This window comes from Giraffa tippelskirchi, chromosome 14 (assembly GCF_054371585.1).
Source record: "Giraffa tippelskirchi isolate mGirTip1 chromosome 14, T2T-mGirTip1v1.2.pri, whole genome shotgun sequence".
In the NCBI taxonomy this organism is placed as follows: Eukaryota; Metazoa; Chordata; class Mammalia; order Artiodactyla; family Giraffidae; genus Giraffa; species Giraffa tippelskirchi.
The window spans coordinates 47639562-47662019 of record NC_137288.1 but is presented as its reverse complement, the minus strand read 5'-3'; the positions used below and the strand labels follow the sequence as shown (position 1 = coordinate 47662019).

The following is a 22458-nucleotide window of genomic DNA, read 5'->3' as shown; positions in this document are numbered from 1 at the left end:
CCTAGTGGTCCAGTGGTTAAGAATCCGCCTGCCAACGCAGGGGACGTGGGCTCAATCCCTGGTCCGGGCAGATCCCACATGCAGTGGAGCAACTGTGCCTGTGTGCCACAACCACTGAGCCTGTGATCTGGAGCCCACGCTCCACACAAGAAAAGCCACCACAATGAGAAGCCTGCGGGCAGCAACCAAGACCCAGTGCCGCCAGAAGTAAATCAGTTAAAATTAAAAAAGCACTGGAGGGGACATATGTTTATCTATGGCTGATTCATGTTGATGTATGGCAGAAACCAACACAATATTATATAGCAATTATCCTTCAATTTGAAATAATTTTTAAAAAGACCAAGCACTTTTATAGAAAAAGTGTTATTGTTGGATTATCCTAGGTAACTGAGCTTTTTGGGTACTTGAAGAGGGGCAACATTTCATATATATGACACCTAAAGTAATACTTTGAAGATAAAAGTCTGTCAAGAAACAGACATGGTCCCCTAATAAAGGGGACCGTGTTAAAAACAGACTGCTTGGACCCTTCTGTGTTCCCTGTTTGTTTTCCTCATGTGAGAACAATCTGTACACCGAGGTCTCTCTCCAAAGTTGGGGAGTTTCTAGGGTCAGAGAGGATGTCTGCCACTATTTTCCTGACTGAGAATTTGTGCTAATGAGTTAAGAGTAAAAACTGGTGAAAATGCTGTGTGTTATTACAGCAAGTGTTACTTCTGGTCTCCATCAGTCTAGCATTTTTAAGCAGTTGCAAGCTGCCAGCTTTGCAACCGTCAAGTTTGCAGCTTTATATCCAAATCCTATTTTTAAACACAGATACACCGCCCTGGTGCCTACAACCAGTTCATTAGCCCTTGTGGGCAGGGCAAAGAGTTTTCTAGCACCAAAGAGAAACCTAACGGATTTTTTTTTTAAGTGAATGTATTTATTCCTTTTACTCTATACAAACCTGAATGGTCTGTCTGTGACAGTTCTGTGTTTTTTAAAAGTAAAATGGAAGACAAATTAGAGAGGGTTGAAAATGACTGCCTGTCAGCATATTCAGAGGTTTCTCTGGCTTCCAGGAAAAAGGGGCAGGACTTAAGATCCCTGTGTGTGGTTTGAGGACAGACTGAGGCTTGTGTTTTGATTTGAGAATCAAAACTGAACCTAAACTTGTAAACATTCCATGTTTTATTTTTTTAAAGGGTAGCTTTGCTAAAATGCAGATGAAACATTTTGTTCTTTGGAGTTTCTAGGAATAAGCATGCCTGTCAGACAACCCTCAGATTATTTTAACTGTATCTCTGGGTCTATATAGTAATTTTTTGAAGAAAAAAAAAATAATTATTCAACTAAATGCCATGCTCATTGCCAATGCCAAGGCCTCCCTGGGTTGGTTTGTATGTTTGCTTGCATAACCTCTAGCTCAGTTGATTTTTTTTCCATAGGCCTCGGCAGCCAGCAGGCAGATTCTTGTTTATTTAAATAGCGTAATGAATAAATCTGTGATGAATACCTACTATGTGCCACACACTGAGCTAAGAGCTGGAGATAAAACCAGCATCAATTTTCCTGCCCTAAGGGGTATTGGGGACTTCCCAGGTGGCACTAGTGGTAAAGAACCCACCTGCCAATGCAGGAGATGTAAGAGACTCGGGTTCAATCCCTGGGTTGAGAAGATCCCCAGGAGGAGGGCATGGCAACCCACTCCAGTATTCTTGCCTGGAGAATCCCATGGACAGAGGAGCCTGGCGGACTGCAGTCCATAGGTTGCAGAAAGTCAGACACAACTTAAGTGACATAGCACACACGCTCGCAAGGGGTCTTGGAGTAGCAAAACCATGACAACACCATGATGGGAGTCCTGTGATCAGGAGAGAGACCCCAGCAAGATAAACTTCAGCATAGGTTTCCCACAGGATGTGACCAGCTGAGTCTTGAAGAGCAGGGAGGGCTTAGCTTGGGGAAGAAGCCTGGGAAGAACGTTCTAGGTGGGGAGAAGCATGCATGGAAAGGCTTGGGGGGAGAGAGTGTTTGATGCAAGCCACACATTTCATTATGACTGACTGGAGAAGCCTGGGGAAGAGCACAGCCAGCTTCTCCAGGGAAGGTGCCGGGAGCCCTGGGGCTGGTTCACTTCAGGTCACACAGATGCGTGGGAACATACATCTGCTCCCTGACGAGAGCTCCAAGAATCTTCTCACGTAGTCCTGCATGGCTGGAAGGCTTGCTGAATAAAATAGACTGGATCCATTGGCCCACAAGTAATATATAAACCATAGCCATGCTTTAAAAAATGAGTCATCATTTTTTCAAAAGCTGTTGATACCAAGAGGGACAGTCAGCCTTGATCTCAAGCTGCTAGAGGTTAGATTTCATGGGAGTCACTTCTGGAGAGAGACACTCTTATTTGACATGCTATTTTTTTTTTCACTTTGTATACTTTATTTGTTTCTATATTTTTATTGGAGATATTTGATTGACAATATTATATTAGTTTTGGTGTTGAACATAGTTGATTCAATATTTTTACAGATTATATTCCATTTAAAGTTAGTACTAAATAATGGCTATATTTCCCTGTGTTATACAATATATCCTTTTTATTTATTTTATTCATAATTTTTATCCCTTAATCTCCTACCCCTCTTGTCTCTCTCCTCTTCCAACTGGTAACCACTAGTTTGTTCTCTGTATCTGTGAGTCTGTCTCTGTTTTGTTATGTATACTATATTAGCTTGTTTTATTTTTTAGATTCCACATATAAGTGACATCATACAGTATTCATCTTTCTCTGACTTATTTCACTAAACATAATACCCCCACAGGTCCTTCCACATTGTTGCAAATGGCAGAATTTCATTCTTTTTTATGACTGAGTAATATTTCATTGTGTATATATGCACCACATCTTCTTGAACCATTCTTCCATTGATGGTCACTTAGTTGATTCCTTATCTTGGCTATTGCAAATATTGCTGCTATGAACATCGAGGTGCATATATCTTTTCAAATTAGTGTTTTCATTTTCTTCAGGTATATACCCAGTTGTGGAATTGCTGGATCATGTGGTAGTTCTGTTTTTAGATTTTTAAGGAACCTCCTTACTGTTCTCCATAGTGGCTATACTAATTTACACTTTCACCTATAGTGTACTAGGGTTCCCTTTTCTCCACATCCTCACCAATATTTGTTATATGTAGACTTTCTGACTGGTGTGAGACATTGTGGTTCTGACATTGGGTTTTGACTTGTGTTTCTCTGGTGATGAGTGATGTGGAACATTTTTTCACTTACCTGTTGGCCATCTGTGTATCTTCTTTGGGAAAATGTCTATTCAGGTCTTCTTCCCATTTTTTAAATTGTCTTGTTTTTTGATAGTGAGTTGTTTAAGCTGTTTATATATTTTGGATATGAACCCCTATGAATCATATCATTTGCAAATATCTTCTCTCATTCAGTAGGTTATCTTTTCATTTTGTCAGTGGTTTCCTTTGCTGTGCTGAACTTTCTGAGTTTAATTAGGGTCCATTTGTTTATTTTTGCTTTTGTTTCCTTCGCCTTAGGAGACAATTCCTAGACATTTTAGAATGATAAATTTATAACCACAGAGAATTAATTCTTCTGAGAATGAATAAGAACAGTGGCTTTCATTTAACACTGCATCACTAACTTTTCCAATCATATACAGTCAGGAAAATGCTAGGGAAAAAGTCTTCTTGGGAAATTATTATTATTATTTGGAAACCCACTTAGGCATCTTCTTGTGAAGTGTTAAAGATTCACGTGTCACTAAGGAGAAGCAGATTGTCAGGCCTTAGTGGTGAACTCAGGACAGAGAGTGGCAAACACCCTTGACTTTGCATCTCTTTTACTAGGACTTTATGTATAAACTTGAGCTAGATGTTCTTTGCTGTGGAATCTCCTTGCAGATAAGTGAGTCACACCTGCCAAGAATGGCAGGGAGTCTGAGTGACACAATTTTGTAAATAAATTACAGTGTTATGCTTCCACCTATGGAAATTAATATAAATGATAACACAGATTGAGGACTTTTATAATACAAAAAAATTTAGTGAGTTCTAAACTATTTCTAAAGTCCCCAAGGCACTACATAATCATGAGAACAGCTAAGAACCTAGAGTTTTCAACCAACTAAACTGCCATTGGGGTTTGCAACAAGTACGTTATTTATTTTCCTAAAAGAATGGCTTTTCCCCTAGATTTGATTTCATTTATGCTTTTTGTTTTATTTTGTTTCCTTTATTCTGTCATGAAATGATCTCTTGTTGAACTGAAAGATAAAATGTGAGCAGGTATGTGCATTAATCCATTGATTTCCAAATCTTAGTTGTAGAGAAAATGGACAATGTTACAGGTGGCATGGAGACATCTCGCCAAACCTATGATGACAAGCTCACAGCAGTGGAAAGCGACCTGAAAAAATTAGGTAATCTGCAATGAGAGTGAACTGTGAAGTTGAATCCCTGTAACTCAGCGGTCCCTAACCTTCTTGGTACCAGGCACTGATTTCATGGAAAACAATTTTTCCAATGACCGGAGGTAGGAGGGAGGATGGTTTAGGGATGATTCAAGTGGATTACATTTACTGTGCTCTTTATTTCTATTCTTATTACATCAGCTCCACCTTAGGTCATCAGACATTAGATCTCAGAGTTGGGGACAGCTGCCCTAACTCAACTCTATGTAAATGACCACAGGTTTTCTTTTTTTTTTTAGAATGACATGGCTCTAAACTCACATTCACCCGGAAAGACCTTAAACTTTCATGTTGTGTGTTAATCTTTCCTCATGATTTAATTCAAAAGCTTTAAAATTTTAAAATTAAGGATCAATTTTGAAGTTGAGTCCCCTCCCCCCCAAAAATACTATTGTGTACCAAATAAAATCTGAAGATCAATCCTGATGGGAAAAAACAACCCACAAATACCCTTTATCAAAAGCTCTTTTATAAAATGCTTGGTAAATTCTTATTTGAAATATTTTAAACTGCACAAAATAATTGTAGAAATTAATTTTAAGAAATAGAAGATTCCAGCCTATTTTATCCTGTGATTTTTTTCCCCCCAATTTTTTAAAGAAGAATTTTGGTGATTTTGAGAAATAGAAGATTCTAGCCTATTTTATTATGTGATTTTTTCCCCCAATTTTTAAAAGAATAATTTTGGTGAACTTAACAAATAGAAGGTTATTGCCTTCTTGACATCCTTCCCAGTGCTCTAGAAGCAAGTAAATTCCCCCTCCTTCCATGAGAAAAGTGTTCACCCAAGTTAATCTGTGCTAGTAGTCTGCACCTTTTCCAATTCCTGAGGACTCAGGTCTAACAGATGTAGATTTTACTAATGCGTGCAGTGAGCACGTCGCACAAGTTTTCTTTCCAAAACAGAGCACATTCCAGTTAGGAATAGAACTCTATTCTATTCTTGGGAATCTGTGGCCTCACCCGAACACATCTCCATCCCACCAACCTGAGTAACACACGTGTCTGATTCCAGGGGACCAAACGGGAAAGAAAGCACTGAGCACCAACTCAGAACTCTCCACCTTCAGGTCGGACATCCTGGATCTCCGTCAGCAACTTCGTGAGATCACGGAAAAGACCAGCAAGAACAAAGATACGCTGGAGAAGTTACAGGCAAGCGGGGACGCGCTGGTGGACCGGCAGAGTCAACTGAAGGAAACTTTGGAGAATAACTCCTTCCTCATCACCACTGTCAACAAAACCCTGCAGGCGTACAACGGCTACGTCACGAATCTTCAGCAGGACACGAGCGTGCTGCAGGGCAACCTGCGGAGCCAAATGTACTCTCACAACGTGGTCATCATGAACCTCAACAACCTGAACCTGACACAGGTGCAGCAGAGGAACCTCATCACGAACCTGCAGCGCTCTGTGGATGACACGAGCCAGGCAATCCAGCGCATCAAGAACGACTTCCAGAACCTACAGCAGGTCTTCCTGCAAGCCAAGAAGGACACGGATTGGCTGAAGGAGAAGGTGCAGAGCCTGCAGACGCTGGCTGCCAATAACTCCGCCTTGGCCAAAGCCAACAACGACACCCTGGAGGACATGAACAGCCAGCTCAGCTCGTTCGCAGGGCAGATGGACAATATCACCACAGCCTCCCAAGCCAACGAGCAGAACCTGAAGGACCTGCAGGACGTACACAGGGATGCGGAGAACAGAACGGCTGCCAAGTTCAGCCAGCTCGAGGAGCGCTTCCAGCTCTTTGAGTCAGACATTGTGAACATCATCAGCAATATCAGCTACACAGCCCACTACCTGCGGACACTGACCAGCAACCTGAATGAAGTCAGGACCACGTGCACGGACACGCTGACCAAACACACGGACGATCTGACCTCCCTGAATAACACGCTGGCCAACATCCGTTTGGATTCTGTTTCTCTCAGGATGCAGCAAGATTTGATGAGGTCCAGGTTGGACACGGAAGTGGCCAACTTGTCAGTGATTATGGAAGAAATGAAGCTGGTGGACTCCAAGCATGGTCAGCTCATCAAGAATTTTACCATCCTGCAAGGTAAGTGGAAATTCTGAACTTACGTTGTTATCTATGGTTGTAGAACAAATGACCCTAAAACTCGACAATTTAAAACAATAAGCCTGTATTATTGTGTAGTTCCTGTGGGTCAGGGATTCGGGAGTAGCTTAGTGTAAGTCGGCGGTTTGGGCTTGGTATCTCTCAAAGTTGTAGTTAAGATGATAGCTGGAACTATAGTCTCCTTATTTATCTAATTTTGGTTGTGCTGGGGCAGGAGGTCTTTGTTGCTGCTCACAGGGTTTCCTAGCTGCGGCAAGTAGGGGCTCCTCTCTAGTTGCAGTGCACGGGCTTCTCTTGTTGAGAGAGAGCCACCACGGGTGTGGTGGCTTCTCTTGTTGCAGAGCATGGGCCCCAGGTCCTTGGGGCTTCAGTAGTTGTGGCACCTGGGCCTAGTTGCCCAGAGGTATGTGGAATCTTCCTGGAACAGGGATGGAGCTCATGTCCCCAGAATTTACCACTGGACCACCAGGGAAGCCCTGGGGCTGTAGTCTTCTGAAGCTTTAATTGGGGCTGAGGAGTTGCTTCCAAGATGGCTCATTCATATGGCTCTTGGGCTTGTTCATTATTGGCAGGTGGCCTTGGTTCCTCATCATGAGAAATTGCTTGAGTGTCCTCACAGCAGGGCAGCTGGCTGCCTCCAGAGCAAATGATCCAAGAGAAACAGAAAGAAGGAAGCCAAGATGTCTTTTATGACCTAGCCTCAAAAGTCACATACCATCATTCCACCATATCCTCTCCTTTAGAAACAAGTCACTAAGTCCATCTCACACTCAAAGCAGAGGGGAATTAAGTTCTATTTCTCGAAAGAAAGGGAAGCATAACTAAGAATTTGTGGACAGTGCTTAAAGGCGTTCCACTAAATGTTTGTGAATGAAAGACTGGTTAATTTGAAAGTTTTCAGTGCCTAGCTGTTTCAATGCCATTATAAATTGGGCTCCTTTGGAAGAAAGATTCAATCTTTTAGATCATAGAGTGACCATTAAGAGATTCCTACCTCCAAGTGCCATGAACAATGGGTGATTGGCCATCACAGTAACTGTAAGGCCACAGAGGAGGGAAATGATGTGATTTACATATTAAATCTGAGTTTTACTCTAAACGAGGTCATCCCTATAAACTGAAAGTCCTTGGATCAGGTCAGATCATTTTTGAGCTTTCAGGAAAGCAATAATCATCAGAATGACTTCACTAAGGAGAAGGCCAGTGAACTTCATTTTATTTCCTGACAGTAACAGAGATAGTATGTTGTTTAAACTAGGAGAATGAAAAATAGCATATCTGGACTTCAGCAAGGCTCCTGGCAGTGATACCCTTCAGAACAAGGTGGAGCGATCAGTGCTGGATGATAGACCAATTAGATGGGTTTATTTGTTGTATTCATTTTCTGTGCTGCGTGGCAAATTACTAAAAACTCAGCACTTACAGCACCCATTTCTAATCACACAGTTTCTGTGGTCAGGAATCTGGGCACAGCATAGGTGTATCCTTTGCTTAGGGTCTTTCCCAGATGCAGGCTCAGTGAGGGGCTGTGGTTTCATCAGAGTCTTGACTAGGGAAAGCCTCATTTCCACACTCCTTCAGGTTCTGGGCAGAATTCATCTGTTGGTAAGATGGGCTGTCAGGTCCTAGAGGTCACCCCAGTCCCTGGCCATGTGGCCATCTCAAACCATTGCAGCTTCTTCACACCCATCAAGGGAGTCTCTCTCGCTCCATCCTGCAAAGATAGAGTCTTATATAATGTAACCTAGTCAAGGGAGTGACATCCCACCACCTTTGCCATATACAGTTGGTCAGAAGCAAGTTACAGGTTCCATGCTTAAGGGGAAAGGATTATACAAGGGCATGAGTCACTGGGAGTCACCCTTGGGTGTGACTTCCATGCTAGTTGAATGAGTATAAAGAGTGATAGTTAAATGAGCCCCTCTGAGCCTGGAAGCAGAGCTGAGTGGCCGATGGCAGAGACCTGCTCAACAGCTTTGCAGGGACTAGCATGAGGACATGGGTGACGTCCAATACTTCTGTGATGTGAAACTGTGTATACTAACTAACAGGTCAGAGAATCTTGATCCAAAGTGATCTGCAGAGGCTGGAAGAGTAAAGAGATGCCAACAAAATGAAATAGATGGGGGAGACATGAAAATCCCCGCTTGTAGATAGAGAAGACCAAACACGAATGTTGATGGTGGGGGGCATGACTTAGAGGAAGTGTGCATGAAAAGCGTGGGGCATTTTAGTAGACTGTAAAGCAACTCAATGTGTCTGCCAGGGAAGCTCATGTGATCTTTTGCTGTATTAATAAAAATATGATATCCAAAATGAGGGAGGTGATACTCCCTCCTTTTAGCATGGCAAAAGCACTCCCAGAGGACAGTGTGTATGTTGGGGAGCCCGATCAACAGGGGATGCTCACAGACCAACATGCTCAGAAAAATAGGACCAGGGTGATGGGGTCTAGAATCCATGTGCTGTGAAGAAGGATCGAAGAACCTGGAACTTTAACCTGTAGGAGAGACTGCTTAGTGGGGAATAAGGCAGCTGTTTATAACTATTCAAAAGCCTGTCATGTGGAAGAGATTTTAAATGACATCTGAGGTACTCCAGAGGGTTAAACAAAGACTAGAGGATACTCATTAAAGGAAAATAAGTTTTAGTTTTTATACAGTGCTCCTTATAAAAATTGCTGTTGCTTGAAAATATAATGGGTTCTGTGAACCGTATGTGTGCCCCAGCTATAGAGGGGCTGGACAATGCCTGTCAGGGGTACTGTAGGTGAGAATCATACTCTGAATAAAGAGTGGGCTTTACAACGGTCAGACAGTTCTTCAGTGCTTGATTTATTTATTACCTATATTTATTATTTATTTCTTTTCCCCTATTCCTTCTCGACCGAAATTCACAATGAGGGGAAATCTCAGCAGACTTGCAGTCTCATAAAATAAGTGCTTTCTAATTGTCTCTTAAAGTTGTAATACCCTCAACAATCCTGACATGGTATTCTGGATATTTTCTAGCTATAAATGTCTTTGGAGATGTCATTTCCTTGGAGAAGGGGGGCTACAGTCCATGGGGTCGTAAAGAGTTGGCCACAACTTAGTGACCAAACAACAATAAATGACATAGGTTTATCATTCCATGATTTAATTGTTAATTTAATTAACAGTTGACATATGAATTGTTTATTTTAATTGTTTAATTGTTTATTTAATTGTTTATTAATTAACAGTTTAATTGTTTAATTGTTAATTTCTCTTCTGCAAGGAAACTTCTGACGTATTTAGTTTACAGACAGTGTGTCTTGACAGCTAGTATACAAAATGCTCTAGTTGAAGATTCAGAGCCTGGCTTTAAATGAGTTAATGTTTCCATTGTTCTGATTATTTTTATCAACTGAAGTTAAGTATGAGTGTAATGAGGACTTTTCATGAATTACCCCTGTGACACCCATTCTGTAAAGCAGGTACTCACAAACTCATTGCCAGTTATACATGAGGAAACTTAAGGCTTCAAGGGGTTTAAGGAACTTGCTTAAATTTACATAAATGATAAGTAGCTAAACAGGATCTGAGCCCAGACTATCTGGTGCAAAGCCTGTGATACGAACCCCACAGGTAATCACAGAAAATGCATGCCCTTTCTCCTGGCCACCCCAGGGGAGCCTATGAGGCCAAGGAGACGGGATTTCACTCTAAGTGTGAGGGGGAGTTTTAAGGAAGGTGGTGACATGACCTGATTTATATTTTTGAAAGGTCATCCTGGATGCTAGGGGAAGAACAGATAACCAAGAAGTGATCCTGGAGGCAGCGGTCCAGTGAGGGGTGATGGACCCATTGTGGGTGACTTAGGATGGATGGTAGCAGCATGAATGACCAAAGTGGGTCTTCTCGGTCAGGAGGAATCCTGGAGAGAGAATCAAGGGCAGCCCAGCCCTTCCCGAGACAATAGCCCTGACTGGCCTTCTGTGGCTGTGCCTGCAGGGTAAGGAATGCATGGGCTGGAGGGGCTGTGAATGCTCAGAGCCCACCCAGATCCCTTCTTGATCACATTTGGTGTGCAAGACCCTGGATTTCCCTCCCCAAAGTGTCCCAAGCCCAAAGGGGCAGCCCAGAGGCACTGGTACATTGATGGAGTGGAGTGCTGTGGCGGAAACGGGACATGGGATCAGGCCAGCTGTGAGGAGCTGGAGAAGGCTCATGGATGGATCAGACATGAGCAGAGGGGAGGAATAGGCATCTCCCAAGTATTTAGCTTGAGCAATAAGGTGGATGCTGGGAAAGATTGAGGGCAGGAGGAGAAGGGAGCGACAGAGGATGAGATGGTTGGATGGCATCAACCACTCAATGGGCATAAGTTTGAGTAAACTCCAAGAGCTGGTGATGGACAGGGAGGCCCGGCGTGCTGCAGTCCATGGGGTTGCAAACAGCTGGACACAACTGAGCGAGTGAACAACAACAATGAGGTGGATGTCGGTACTGACCAGGGGACAGAAAGAAAGGCTTGTTTAGACGTATTAAGTGGGAGATGTCTCTTAGGATGGGGTTTTTGACTCTGTCTCTGAAAGGTCTCAGAGCTCGGTTTCTGAATGGTATCTTTTTTTTCTCATTTGCTTTCCCATTTATTTTTTTAAATAATTAAATTCATTTTAATTGAAGGATAATTGCTCAACAGTATTGTATTGGTTTCTGCCAAACATCAACATGAATCAGCCATAGGTATACCTACGCCCCCTCCCTCTTGAACCTCCCTCCCCATCTCACCCCTGTACATTGTTACAGAGCCCCAGTTTGAGTTCCTGAGTCACACAGCAAATTCCCGTTGGCTATCTATTTTACATATGCTAATGTGTTTGTTTCCATGTTACTCTCTCCTTACATCCCACTAACATTTATGCTTGATCTGTTCATTAGCTGCGCTTTCTGTAAGTTGACCTGAGAAACTTCCTAAGCTAAGACACCTCCTTTCTATTCAATCTGTTCAACTTCCTCCAGGATGGGAATGCCCACTGGCGATTCCAAGAGAACCAGAGGCGGGAAAGGGATCAGCTTCCAAATTCCAGGGGTTCCTCCCACACCTCGTCTCTGGCATCTTTCCTCTTTCTCTGTACCAGATCCCACCCCTGGGGATGAGGGAGAGATGGGATGGAGCAGGAAGGAGCAGGGTGGGATTAACAATGGCCTAGCTTAGGTTTGCCTCTGCAAGATTCAGAACACTCTGAGCTTTCCAGGAACTTCTTGGTGACTTGCACTCTCAAGAACCCTAATGCTTCTGGCACAGTTCAGCCACAGCAGACGTGTGCCTCATTAGGAACTGAAACATGAAGCTGATGGATTAGATGGCTGAGCAAGATGATCATCTGTAACTAGATATGAAGTCATGTACTGAATCCTGGAGAAGACTCTTGAGTGTCCCATGGACAGCAAGGAGTTCAAACCAGTCAATCCTAAAGGAAATCACCCTGAATATTTATTGGAAGGACTGATGCTGAAGCTGAAGCTTCAATACTTTGGCCACCTGATACGAAGAGCTGACTCATTGAAAAAGACCCTAATGCTGGGAAAGACTGAGGGCAGGAGGGGAAAGGGGTGACAAAGGATTAGATGGTTGGATGGCATCACCAACTCAATGGACATGAGTTTGAGCAAACTCAAGGAGATAGTGGAGGACAGGGAAGCTAGGCATGCTGAAGTCCGTGGGGTTGCAAAGAGTCAGAGAAGACTGAGCAACTGAACAACAACGACAAAATTGAATCCTGACAACAATGATATCTACCTCCATAAATCCCAGAACCTTATGAAAGGCTTATTTTTTTTTTGTTTCAGATAATGTAACGTTTTTTATCCTAATGTGGCACATGGAAGACTTCATACTTCATAAAACACACTCTTAGGTGGAAAGTTCACCTCACACCCTAAGCTACTCCTGCAATACATGTAGGTGTAAATCGCATCCTCCTAGTACAACCAGACAGTTCCCTGCACCTGCTCTTCTGGGAGGACCATGAGTTTTAGTGATGAGAACAAGAGCTCTAGAGCCAGAGAGCCCTGGAGATGAGTACCAGGTATCTGTCTACCTATTGCAGTTATAAGGACTTAATGAAGTGAAGTGAAGTTGCTCAGTCGTGTCCGACTTTTTGCGACCCCATGGACTGTAGCATACGAGGCTCCTCTGTCCATGGGATTTTCCAGGCCAGGGTACTGGAGTGGGTTGCCATTTCCTTCTCCAGAGGATCTTCCCGACCCAGGGATCGAACCCGGGTCTTCCGCGTTGCAGGCAGACGTTTTACCGTCTGAGCCACCAGGGAAGCCTATAAAACAGTGCAGTGCCTGGCAGAGGCTTAACTAATATTCATACCCAAGTGTGAGTATGTTCAGTTCCTGTCCAAGTTTTTCCCTCTGCTGTAGCCCCAGCCAGTATATCACCAAGGAAGACAACATTCATGTCCACAAAGAATACAGTTGTACCGACACAGGCTTTAAGGTTGATGGGAGTTCGGAAGTTCTTACTGCTGGCTTCCCGGTGCCCAGCCCTGGAGAGGAATCAGACTGGGTGCTGCCAGTCTCTGACTTTCACTCATTTGTGATCCACGTTATATAGTATTTTTGGCTCTGCTGGGGGCTACTCTCTAGTTATGGTGCATGGACTTCTCATTGCGGTGACTTCTCTTGTTGCAGCACTCAGACTCTAGGGCGAGTGGGCTCAGTAGTTGTGGCACACGGGCTTAATTGCTCCGAGGCATGTGGGATCTCCCTGGATCAGGGATCGAACCCGTGTCCCCTGCAGTTGGCAGGTGGATTTTTAACCACTGGACCACCAGGGAAATCCTGATCCACGTTTATTGAGTGCAGGCATTCAAAGGCATTGAAGCACACTGTGGCCAGTTGGTGAGAAACAGTGGCTTAAGTATATCCTCCTCTGTGGACAAAGAGCTTCCGTGGCTTTCCAGATGTCTGACTATCTTGAACATGAGGTCAAGAACCAAATTATTCTTTAAAACGATTGCCAAAAATCCTGTCTTAAATTTCCTTTTAATTTGTGTATTCCTTTTCACCGAAGCACAGCAGAACGACTTTTTCATATGTGGGTGTTAAATAAATGTGATTCATTTCACTGCATGAGAAGAAAAATATGTCAGATGATATTACTATTTTTCTGTATCTTCCAACCTGACCACTTGTGGTTCTAAAATAAAAGTCTCCACGATGTTGAGTGGCAGTAAGAATTAAAGTGGTTTCTCTATTTTCCGTTAGGCACGAGCAGTTTTTTGGAAAACAAGTTGTAAAGTTATTTCAGGGGTAGGAAACAGGGCTCGGCCCTTCTCAAAGCCTGCAGCTTGGTGGTCAAAGCAGCAACGGCACAGTATTTAAAGTCTCCTATCCTCTTTAAGATGTTTGTTTAAAGGATTCTGGTGTTTAAGGCTCCTGGCTCTGGAGCCTGGATGCCTGGGGAGGAGGTTTTGCTGACAGTGCAAACACAGCTGTTCTGAGTTCTGGTCTTGGTCATATACGGGCATTTCTGGAGCCTTCATTCGACAGCGACATGGTATCCTGGCATTTCAGAATCCTAAGCCAGGGGAGCTCCCTGGTGGTTCATTGCTTAGGACTCGACACTTCCACTGCAGGGGACAACGGGTTCAATCCCTGGTCAGGGAACTAAGATCCCACAAGCCACATGGCAAAAAAAAAAAAAAAAATCCCAAGCTAGGCAGCCAAACACGTGGCCTCAAAAGCAAATCTCCAGTTTGCTGTTCTGTACAGGACATCATGTCTGCCCCACATGTAGCGTCACCATTTTCTCGACTCTGAATTCAAGTTATTGCATGGGCTCATGAAGACTGTCTTGTCATTTATTTCAGAGTTTCCACTTTTAAGACACTATGAGTGGCTTATATTTTATTTCATTTTACTTTAACTTTAACAGCTGCTTGCCCCCCCAAAAAAAGATTCAAGTAATACCTAAAATCCTAGAATCATCCAGATGCCAAAAGCAATACTGGTGTCCCAAGTCCTAGAGGAAGACATATTCCTAGCATTACTGATCAGCTTTGTAGGGGGATCCAGTCCTGACTTTTGAAATGGTTTTAGCTCTTTTTCTTAGTGATTTTCAAAAAGAAATAAATAGCAAATATCTAGGTCTTAAGGAGCAAGCAAAGTATTGTCTTAATGAACCAAGTATATGAATGAATCTCTGAGTATGGGGCACACAGAGTACGTTTTCCCATAGCCCAGTGTTTGAAGGCAGAGTTCCAGCCTCCGGCTCTAGCTCTGTGATATTTTTCCAAGGCTGGGGCAGCTGTGGATGAAGACGTGGGTGCTAGCAGTGTGCCTGCTAAGAGTTTATGCACAGCCATGAATATAAAACATTACATTAAACTTTTTAATATAACAGAGACGTATTTGTTTTTTTAATTGGAGGATAATTGCTTTACAAAGTTGTGTTGCTTGCCCCTCTTGAGCCTCCCTCCCACCCCCACCCCACCTCTCTAGGTTGTCACAGAGAGCCGGGCTGGGCTCCCTGTGTTACAAAGCAGCTTCCCACTAGCTATGTATTTTACACATGGTAATTTATATATTTCAGTGCTACTCTTTCAATTCATCCCACCCTCTCCTTTTCCAGTTCTGTCCATTCTCCACGTCTGTATCTCTATTCCTGCCCTCCAAATAGATTCATCAGGACCTTTGTCCTAGACTCCATATACATGCATTGATATATGATATTTGTTTTTCTCTGACTTACTTCACTCTGTATAACAGGCCCTAGCTTCATCTACCTCAGTTCAACTGACTCAAATTCATTCCTTTTTATGGTTGAGTAATATTTCATTGTATATATGTAGCACAACTTCTTTATACATTCATCTGTTGATAGACATTTAGGTTGCTTCCAGGTCTTGGCTATTGTAAACAGTGCTGCAGTGAATATTGGGATACATGTATCTCTTTGAATATGCAGATAATCTATTTGTGATGGGTGTAGTGCTTCATATGAAAAATTCAGTTTTTATCCTAATCTAGTTAGGAAATCCATCACAAGTAGGATTTTATACTTTATCCAAGGCAAAAACTTGCATCTCCTCCCAGTATTTTATTCCCTTCCTTCTCAACATCTGGAAATTAGTATCAGTTGTTATTTTGTGTTGACTGTGAGGTCTGTGTTTTTATGCCATTCTTAAAATAAGCCATGATTCTTTGTGGAGGGGGTGAGGATATTCAAGTGTAACTTTGGTTCAGAGAGAAATAGCCAAACACCATATACTACCCGACCCCAGAAAGAAAGAAGATTCATGAAAAGCTGTCACCCCAGGTAAAGGAGGTCTTGGATTCATGTCAGGAGGGGAAGAGAGAATCGTATGTCTTTGTAATTCTGTTGGCAACCAGAGGAGTGTGTTCTGGAAGAAATGCAACTCTCTGTCACGTGGGTCTGTCGGAACATTCAGAACAGGACGACAGGCCCTGGAATGGGCACTATTTCCTGGCCATGGGTGAACTCATTTCCCATAACTTGCGAGTACAGTACCAACCCCAGTCATGCGTGATAGAGCAACACTGGTTATTGGAAAATCTATAAGGAGAATAAAGAATTTCTAAAGGACTTGAATTTCCCAACAGATCTTCCTCATTATTTGGATTTCTTTCCCAACCCCCCTTCCCCCTATTTGGATTTATTAAGGTCAAACATAGAACATGAACAAAACAGAAGTAGTTGTTGGGGGGTGGGGTTACTTTTATTTTTGCCTTTATTCCAAATAAATCAGATTTCTGTTTGTTTTGGCCTATTGTCAGTATCATTCCACTAGAACCTTCCATCATGCTGCATGCGTTACAGAGGAACACACAGTCCACCTTCCCCACTAATAATCTCTAAGACATTGTTCCTCAGCTATACAAAGGAGCTAAGTTACCTTTTTTTTTTTTTTTTTAAGTTACCTTTTTAAAGGAGCTCCATCTGGCAGTGAAAACTCACCCTGTCTTTCCTAAATGGCTAGGCTGTTTAATGAGCCTCCTCAGGTTAAACAGGAAAAAAAAAATCAAATTATGGATAAAAGGTCACAGGATCATTTCAGAAGTATGAATAGAGTTGAGAAGACATCTCCCCATGGCCACTCTATACTGGCAGCCAGGGTCAACCTGATACATAGATTGAGTGGAGGTGATTTCTTAGAATGAGGTGAAGGTCACCAGGCAGGACACTGTTACCCTAGAATACCTCCCTTCTAGTCTCTGCTGGACCCAAAATGTTACCACTAATGCAACGGGCTTTCTATTTATTTTTTTTTATAAAAAAATTTATTTATTTATTTTTGGCTGTGCTGGGTCTTTGTTGTTGCGTGGGCTTTCTCTAGTTGCGGCAAGCAAGGGCTACCCTTCCTTGCTGTGTGCAGGCTTCTCATTGCAGTGGCTTCTCGTGTTGCAGAGCACAGGCTCTAGGACACGTGGGCTCAGTAGTTGTGATGCATGGGCTTCGTTGCTCCTCAGCGTGTGGGATCTTCCTGGACCAGGGATCGAATCTGTATCTGCCACATTAGCAGGTGGATTCTTTACCACCAGGGAAGCCTGCAATGGGCTTTTTGACCCATGAGGCACATTGATTTGACAAGCACTGGCTGGATAATGACTGTGGCCTGTAATCTAGCTACTAGCTGGGGAAGGGTCCTCGAAGAAGAAACAAGGACCAAACATCACAGAAGGAGGGAAAACTTCCACCTGGAGTGACCTGGGAGGATTACATGGTGGGTGAGCAGGAATTTTCCAGATGGATATGGGCAGAGGGAATTCTGAGAGAAGAAATTTGCACAAGTGCAGAGGAGGATGAGTCAACACACGTGAGACCAGGTCATGGAAGCCTTGACACCAGAGGACCAAGAAGGTATTCTGGAGCAAGTGGGATCCAGAGCTGAGTGTAAGGAAGACAAATGTGCGAAAGATGCAGAGTGAGATGCATGGAGAGGGATCAGGTAGGAAAAGCAGTTGAGAGGTAACCATAAAAATCTACCAGAAAGACAGAGGGGACGGAGGGAGAGAGGAAGAGAGAACACCAGCACTAGGATGGTGATGGGACGGCCGTGATGATGCAGTGGGATGAGAGATGACGGGAGGAGGGCGTGAACAGCAGAGATGATGAGGTCAGCATAGACACACCAGGTTGGAGATGCTGGCTGGTCCAGAGAAAATGGACCATCCATTAATGAGATGGAGATGAGGACCCAGAGGCCTGGAGAGCTGATGGTAGGGAGGAGTCAACAGGAGCAGACGGACAAAAGTCAGTAAGATGGATTCAGGAAGAAGGTGTTTCACCCCGAAGTCTCTGACTTATGGGGCAGATAACCCTAAAAGGAACGCACTGAAGCCAGCGCTAGCACTAGCGCATGCTAGTTGGGCATAAACTCACTTACAGCTCCGTAGAGGGTCCGGCCTGAAAGTCCAGGGGCAATGTCATGGGTAGGCTCAAGGAAGCAAAGCTGAGCCCAGGACCTAGGCTTCTGCAGATGGAGGGCTGGCTGTGGCCGTGGATGGTATGTGGATGCAGTGATGTCCACTAGGGTCTGGGGTGGGAGGGAACAGAGATTCCCCTACTGAGGTGGGAAAGGCTGCTTCACCGTTCTGTCCTGACCAGCCAGTGGGGAGGTGTGCTGGTGAAGGAGGACAGGAAAAACTGAGAGTGGGAGTCCCACCAATCCTGCCTCTCCCCTGCACTTTGGTCCTTCCAGCCTCCAAGGCTCTGTGCTTCCATCCAGAGAATGGGTGTGGAGCTCTTACACTTATTCATGTAGAAAAGCGAGATCTCAGTAAGATTCCAGGCCACAGAATATTTGAGCACAGTGTCCTCCACGATGTGTCCTCTCGTGTTCATTTCAACAGGAGAAGCCCTGAATTCCTGCCCCAGCTCCTTCCCCTGATGGTAACTGGACGTGTCTTACTCCCATGGGTGTGCTATGTCAGTCACTCAGTCGCTCAGTTGTGTCCCACCCTTTATGACCCTACGGACTATAGCCTGCCAGGCTCCTCTGTCCATGGGATTCCCCAGGCAAGAATACTGGAGTGGGTTGCCATTCCCTTCTCCAGGGTATCTTCCCGACCCAGGGATTGAACCCAGGTCTCCTGCATTTCAGGTGGATTCTTTACCACTAGCGCCACCTGGGAAGCCCCATTCCCCTGGGTAGATCTGTCTTGAGTTGCTCAGTAACTCTGAACAAAGAGCTCTGTGTCTCTGGCCCCGCGTGTCCTCAGATGTGCTCTGGGAATCCTATGCCATAGACAAAGGTCATGTGACATACTGTATGTGAAGGTACCTCACCCTGTCATTTTCATACAAATCCTGGTTGTGATGTATTGTGTGATGTCGATGTTACTCTTGAGAACTCAGAGAAAACAGGACAACCCCACATTAAGTGAACCGCCTTTTGGAGCAAGGAGAGATGAGCAGGTATTTGCTTCCCTTCCCCCATCCCCCTCCCTGCCTTTTTAAGGGGGAACTGCTTTTTCCTCCAAAGGAGGAAAACAATTTTTTTTTCTCCCTTGCAAGAGAGATGCTGCACCTATTTCTTTCTCTAGTCTACCTTCCCTGTGTGCTGTGCTTGGTCGCTCAGTTGTGTCTGACTCTTTGCAGCTCCATGGACCATGGACTGTAGCCCGCCAGGCTCCTCTGTCTATGGGTATTCTCCAGGCAAGAGTACAGGAGTGGGTTGCTGTGCCCTCCTCCAGGGGATCTTCCCAACCCAGGGATCGAACCCAGGTCTCCTGCATTGCAGGTGGATTTTTACAATCTGAGCCACCAGGGAAGCCCAAACCCTATTTGCATTATTAGACACATTTGATGCACTGTTTGCATCACTGGGAAAAATGAAATTGGTCCTCCTCAGCTGGCCCTAAGAACAGCCCCAACAGAGACCTCCCGTCCCAGTGAGCTGGTCCATAGTGGCCCGGCCCTGAGGACCTCGGTGTTCCCGCAGCACCACTAGAGGGACAGGAGCACCACAGGGGAGGAGCAGAGAGGAGAGGCTGGGCTGGTGCGATGGGGGAATTACAGGACAGAGTCTCTCAACACTCCATGGCATCTTTTTAGTCCAATTCAACCCCTTACCCCACACCATACATGGTGCTTGTCTTACAATAGGTAGTTAATAAATATTCATCAGACCGATGGAATGAGGAGGAAATGAGAGAGAGGTCATCTCAAGGAAATGCAACCTACTCCAGTATTCTTGCCTGGAGAATCCCATGGACAGAGGAACCTGGTGGGCTACAGTCCTTGGGGTTGCAAAGACTCAAATATGACTGAGCGCACGTGCACGCACACACAGTCACAGACAGACACACCGACACACACAGCGATCCTGACCCGCACAGCCTTCCTGCTGGTGAAAAAACGGTCCCAGATGACCAGAGGGGTCCTGGATTTCACGCTTATGCCTTTTGTCTTCTTTTTATGTTTCAGGTCCTCCTGGCCCCAGGGGTCCGAAAGGTGACCGAGGACAGCAGGGACCCCCAGGCCCCACCGGCAACAAGGGGCAGAAAGGAGAGAAGGGGGAGCCGGGCCCGCCTGGCCCAGCCGGTGAGAGGGGCCCAATTGGGCCGGTTGGCCCCCCTGGAGAGCGCGGCAGCAAAGGCTCCAAAGGCCTGCAAGGCTCCAAAGGCTCCCGAGGGTCCCCTGGGAAGCCCGGCCCCCAGGGCCCCAATGGGGACCCAGGGCCCCCCGGCCCGCCGGGCAAGGATGGACTCCCAGGCCCTCAGGGCCCCCCTGGCTTCCAGGGACTGCAGGGCACCGTGGGGGAGCCTGGGGTGCCCGGGCCACGGGGGCTGCCAGGCCTCCCTGGGGTGCCAGGCATGCCAGGTATCAAGGGCCCCCCTGGCCTCCCTGGCCCCCCGGGCCCCTCGGGGGCAGCAGTGCCCCTGGCCCTTAAGACTGAGCCAACCACAGCACCTGAGGCCAACGGTGAGTCTGAGCCCCTCACACCCGGGATGGGGATGCTCCCCATGTTCGCTCCACACACCCAATCTTATTAGCAGCGAAGGCATCACACAGGGTGGGCCTCAGCCCCTGCTGCTCACCTGGCCCCTCGCCAGGCAGCATCCTTCAGGCACGTGTGTTTATCCCTAAACAGCATCAGCCCCTCTAGCACTTATCATTAGCTAAGTCGAGTCCTCAGGGACAAACTGGTCCCAGACTTTGAATTCAGGAAAATCTGAGGCTGGCCACCCCAGAGCCGTCCCTGTCTTCATTCTCTGCCTTTCACCTGGGGACGGTCAACCCTTGGTTAACATGCAGATGGAACTTTCTGTTCCTGAAGCCAGCTCGCGTTTCTTTTTGAGAAGGTATTATGGCACCTTCTTATCCTTTGATAATGAAATCTTTGGGTTTGCAACCAAGCCTGTCTTTCTCCCCTTGGGCCCCCAGCCGATTCCACTTGGTTTCCTGCAGTCCCCCTTAGTTGCGTTTGTTCTGTGAGCCTAGCTCTCCCAGCCTCTTGTTTACAGGTTCTATGTGATCCTGGGCCGATGGGGACCACCTGAGCCTGTGCTGCTTGTTAGTTCTGTGTCTGTCACTTCTGTCATTGTAAAGACTAATCCAGACACAAAGGCCTGCTTAAGTGGTTTTAACCACCGTGTGTCCTGCAGGCCACTTACTTCCTCTTACTTCCTCGGACTGGTCTTGGCCCCTAGAATGTTCGGGAACATTAGTCACAGACTCAGCACACGGGCGCTGGGGAAGCAGGGCTGTGGCTATGCCTCCTAAACGCACAGTGTTTTCAGCATGTGTATGTTTTCATCGGCATTTTTAAACTTTGCATTCCTAGGCTGCCCGCCTCACTGGAAGAACTTCACAGACAAATGCTACTATTTTTCGACTGAGAGAGACTTTTTTGAGGATGCAAAACTTTTCTGCGAAAGCATGTCTTCACATCTCGTTTTCATAAACACGGGAGAGGAGCAGGTACGTGTGTGGCATTCTTAGGGTTGGAGAAAACTGTAATTTAAGGATCGCTGACATCTGGAAAGTGCATGCTTACTGAAGATTCAAAGATACCATAAATTCATAGTCACAGAAACATCGAGGGCCACACGATTGAGATTTGGGCTTTATCCAGGGACAGAAAGCATTCATGGCATGGGGATTGGTCCTTGTGCTCGCACCTGGAAGCTCTTGCTTTATCAAGCCTGGAGCTGTGTGGCTTTTCTCAGTGACTGTTGAAAGAGCGGGAAGCCTGCAGGTCGGTACAAGTCTCCTATGGAGAGGCAGAGAGCCCTGAGCACTGGAGGGGTGGGGCCGAATGCCAGGGTCCAGACATGTGGCCTCAACAGGGTCAGGAAGGGCATATGTGGTCCTGGGGCAGAGCCCACACATGATAACCACTCATTTGGTCCCTAATGTGTGCCAGGCATTTTCTCCTATAAACTTCACCACACCCCAGGAGCCTGTGGGTAATATTATCCCCATCTTACAGACAGGAAAACTGAGGCCCCGCAAAATTTGAATGATTAACACATGAGACAAGTAAATGCAGAGCTGAGACTGAAACTGAGGTCCATCTATCAACAACACCAGTGCTTTCTCTAATGCCGCACTGTCACAGGGGCCTCCTTCCTTTCCCCTGCATGTCTCTGGCAGACAGGACCCTGAAAACGGATGCTTCTGCAGTAATTGACTGGAAATGAGCATCCATAAGACAGTGGTCAGGCACCTGGGCCTGATCCCAGCTCAACCACTTGTCACCTTTATTAGGTTGGTGGTTGTAAGGGCTCGAAGACATGTTATGTGTGACACATTGGACATGGGACCCGGCCAGGAGGAAGAGCTTGATAGTGCCGTGGCTGTTACTGTTATTAGAACATCGGAGGGAGGGGTTGTGGGAGGGGGTGGAGCCTGGTGGGATTCATGAGTGATCTGGATAGTTTAG

The 22458-nt window shown here is 45.4% G+C and overlaps 1 protein-coding gene across 1 annotated transcript in view; it reads left to right on the top strand.

The window, feature by feature from the left end:
* COLEC12 (collectin subfamily member 12) overlaps positions 1 to 22458 on the top strand; it is a 176097-nt gene that overhangs the window by 141631 nt on the left and 12008 nt on the right. Inside the window, exons 4-7 of the mRNA XM_081561796.1 lie at positions 4337 to 4435; positions 5502 to 6548; positions 19998 to 20495; positions 21358 to 21494. Of these exons, the coding sequence (XP_081417922.1) occupies positions 4337 to 4435; positions 5502 to 6548; positions 19998 to 20495; positions 21358 to 21494 (1781 nt within the window). The remainder of the gene's footprint in view (positions 1 to 4336; positions 4436 to 5501; positions 6549 to 19997; positions 20496 to 21357; positions 21495 to 22458) is intronic.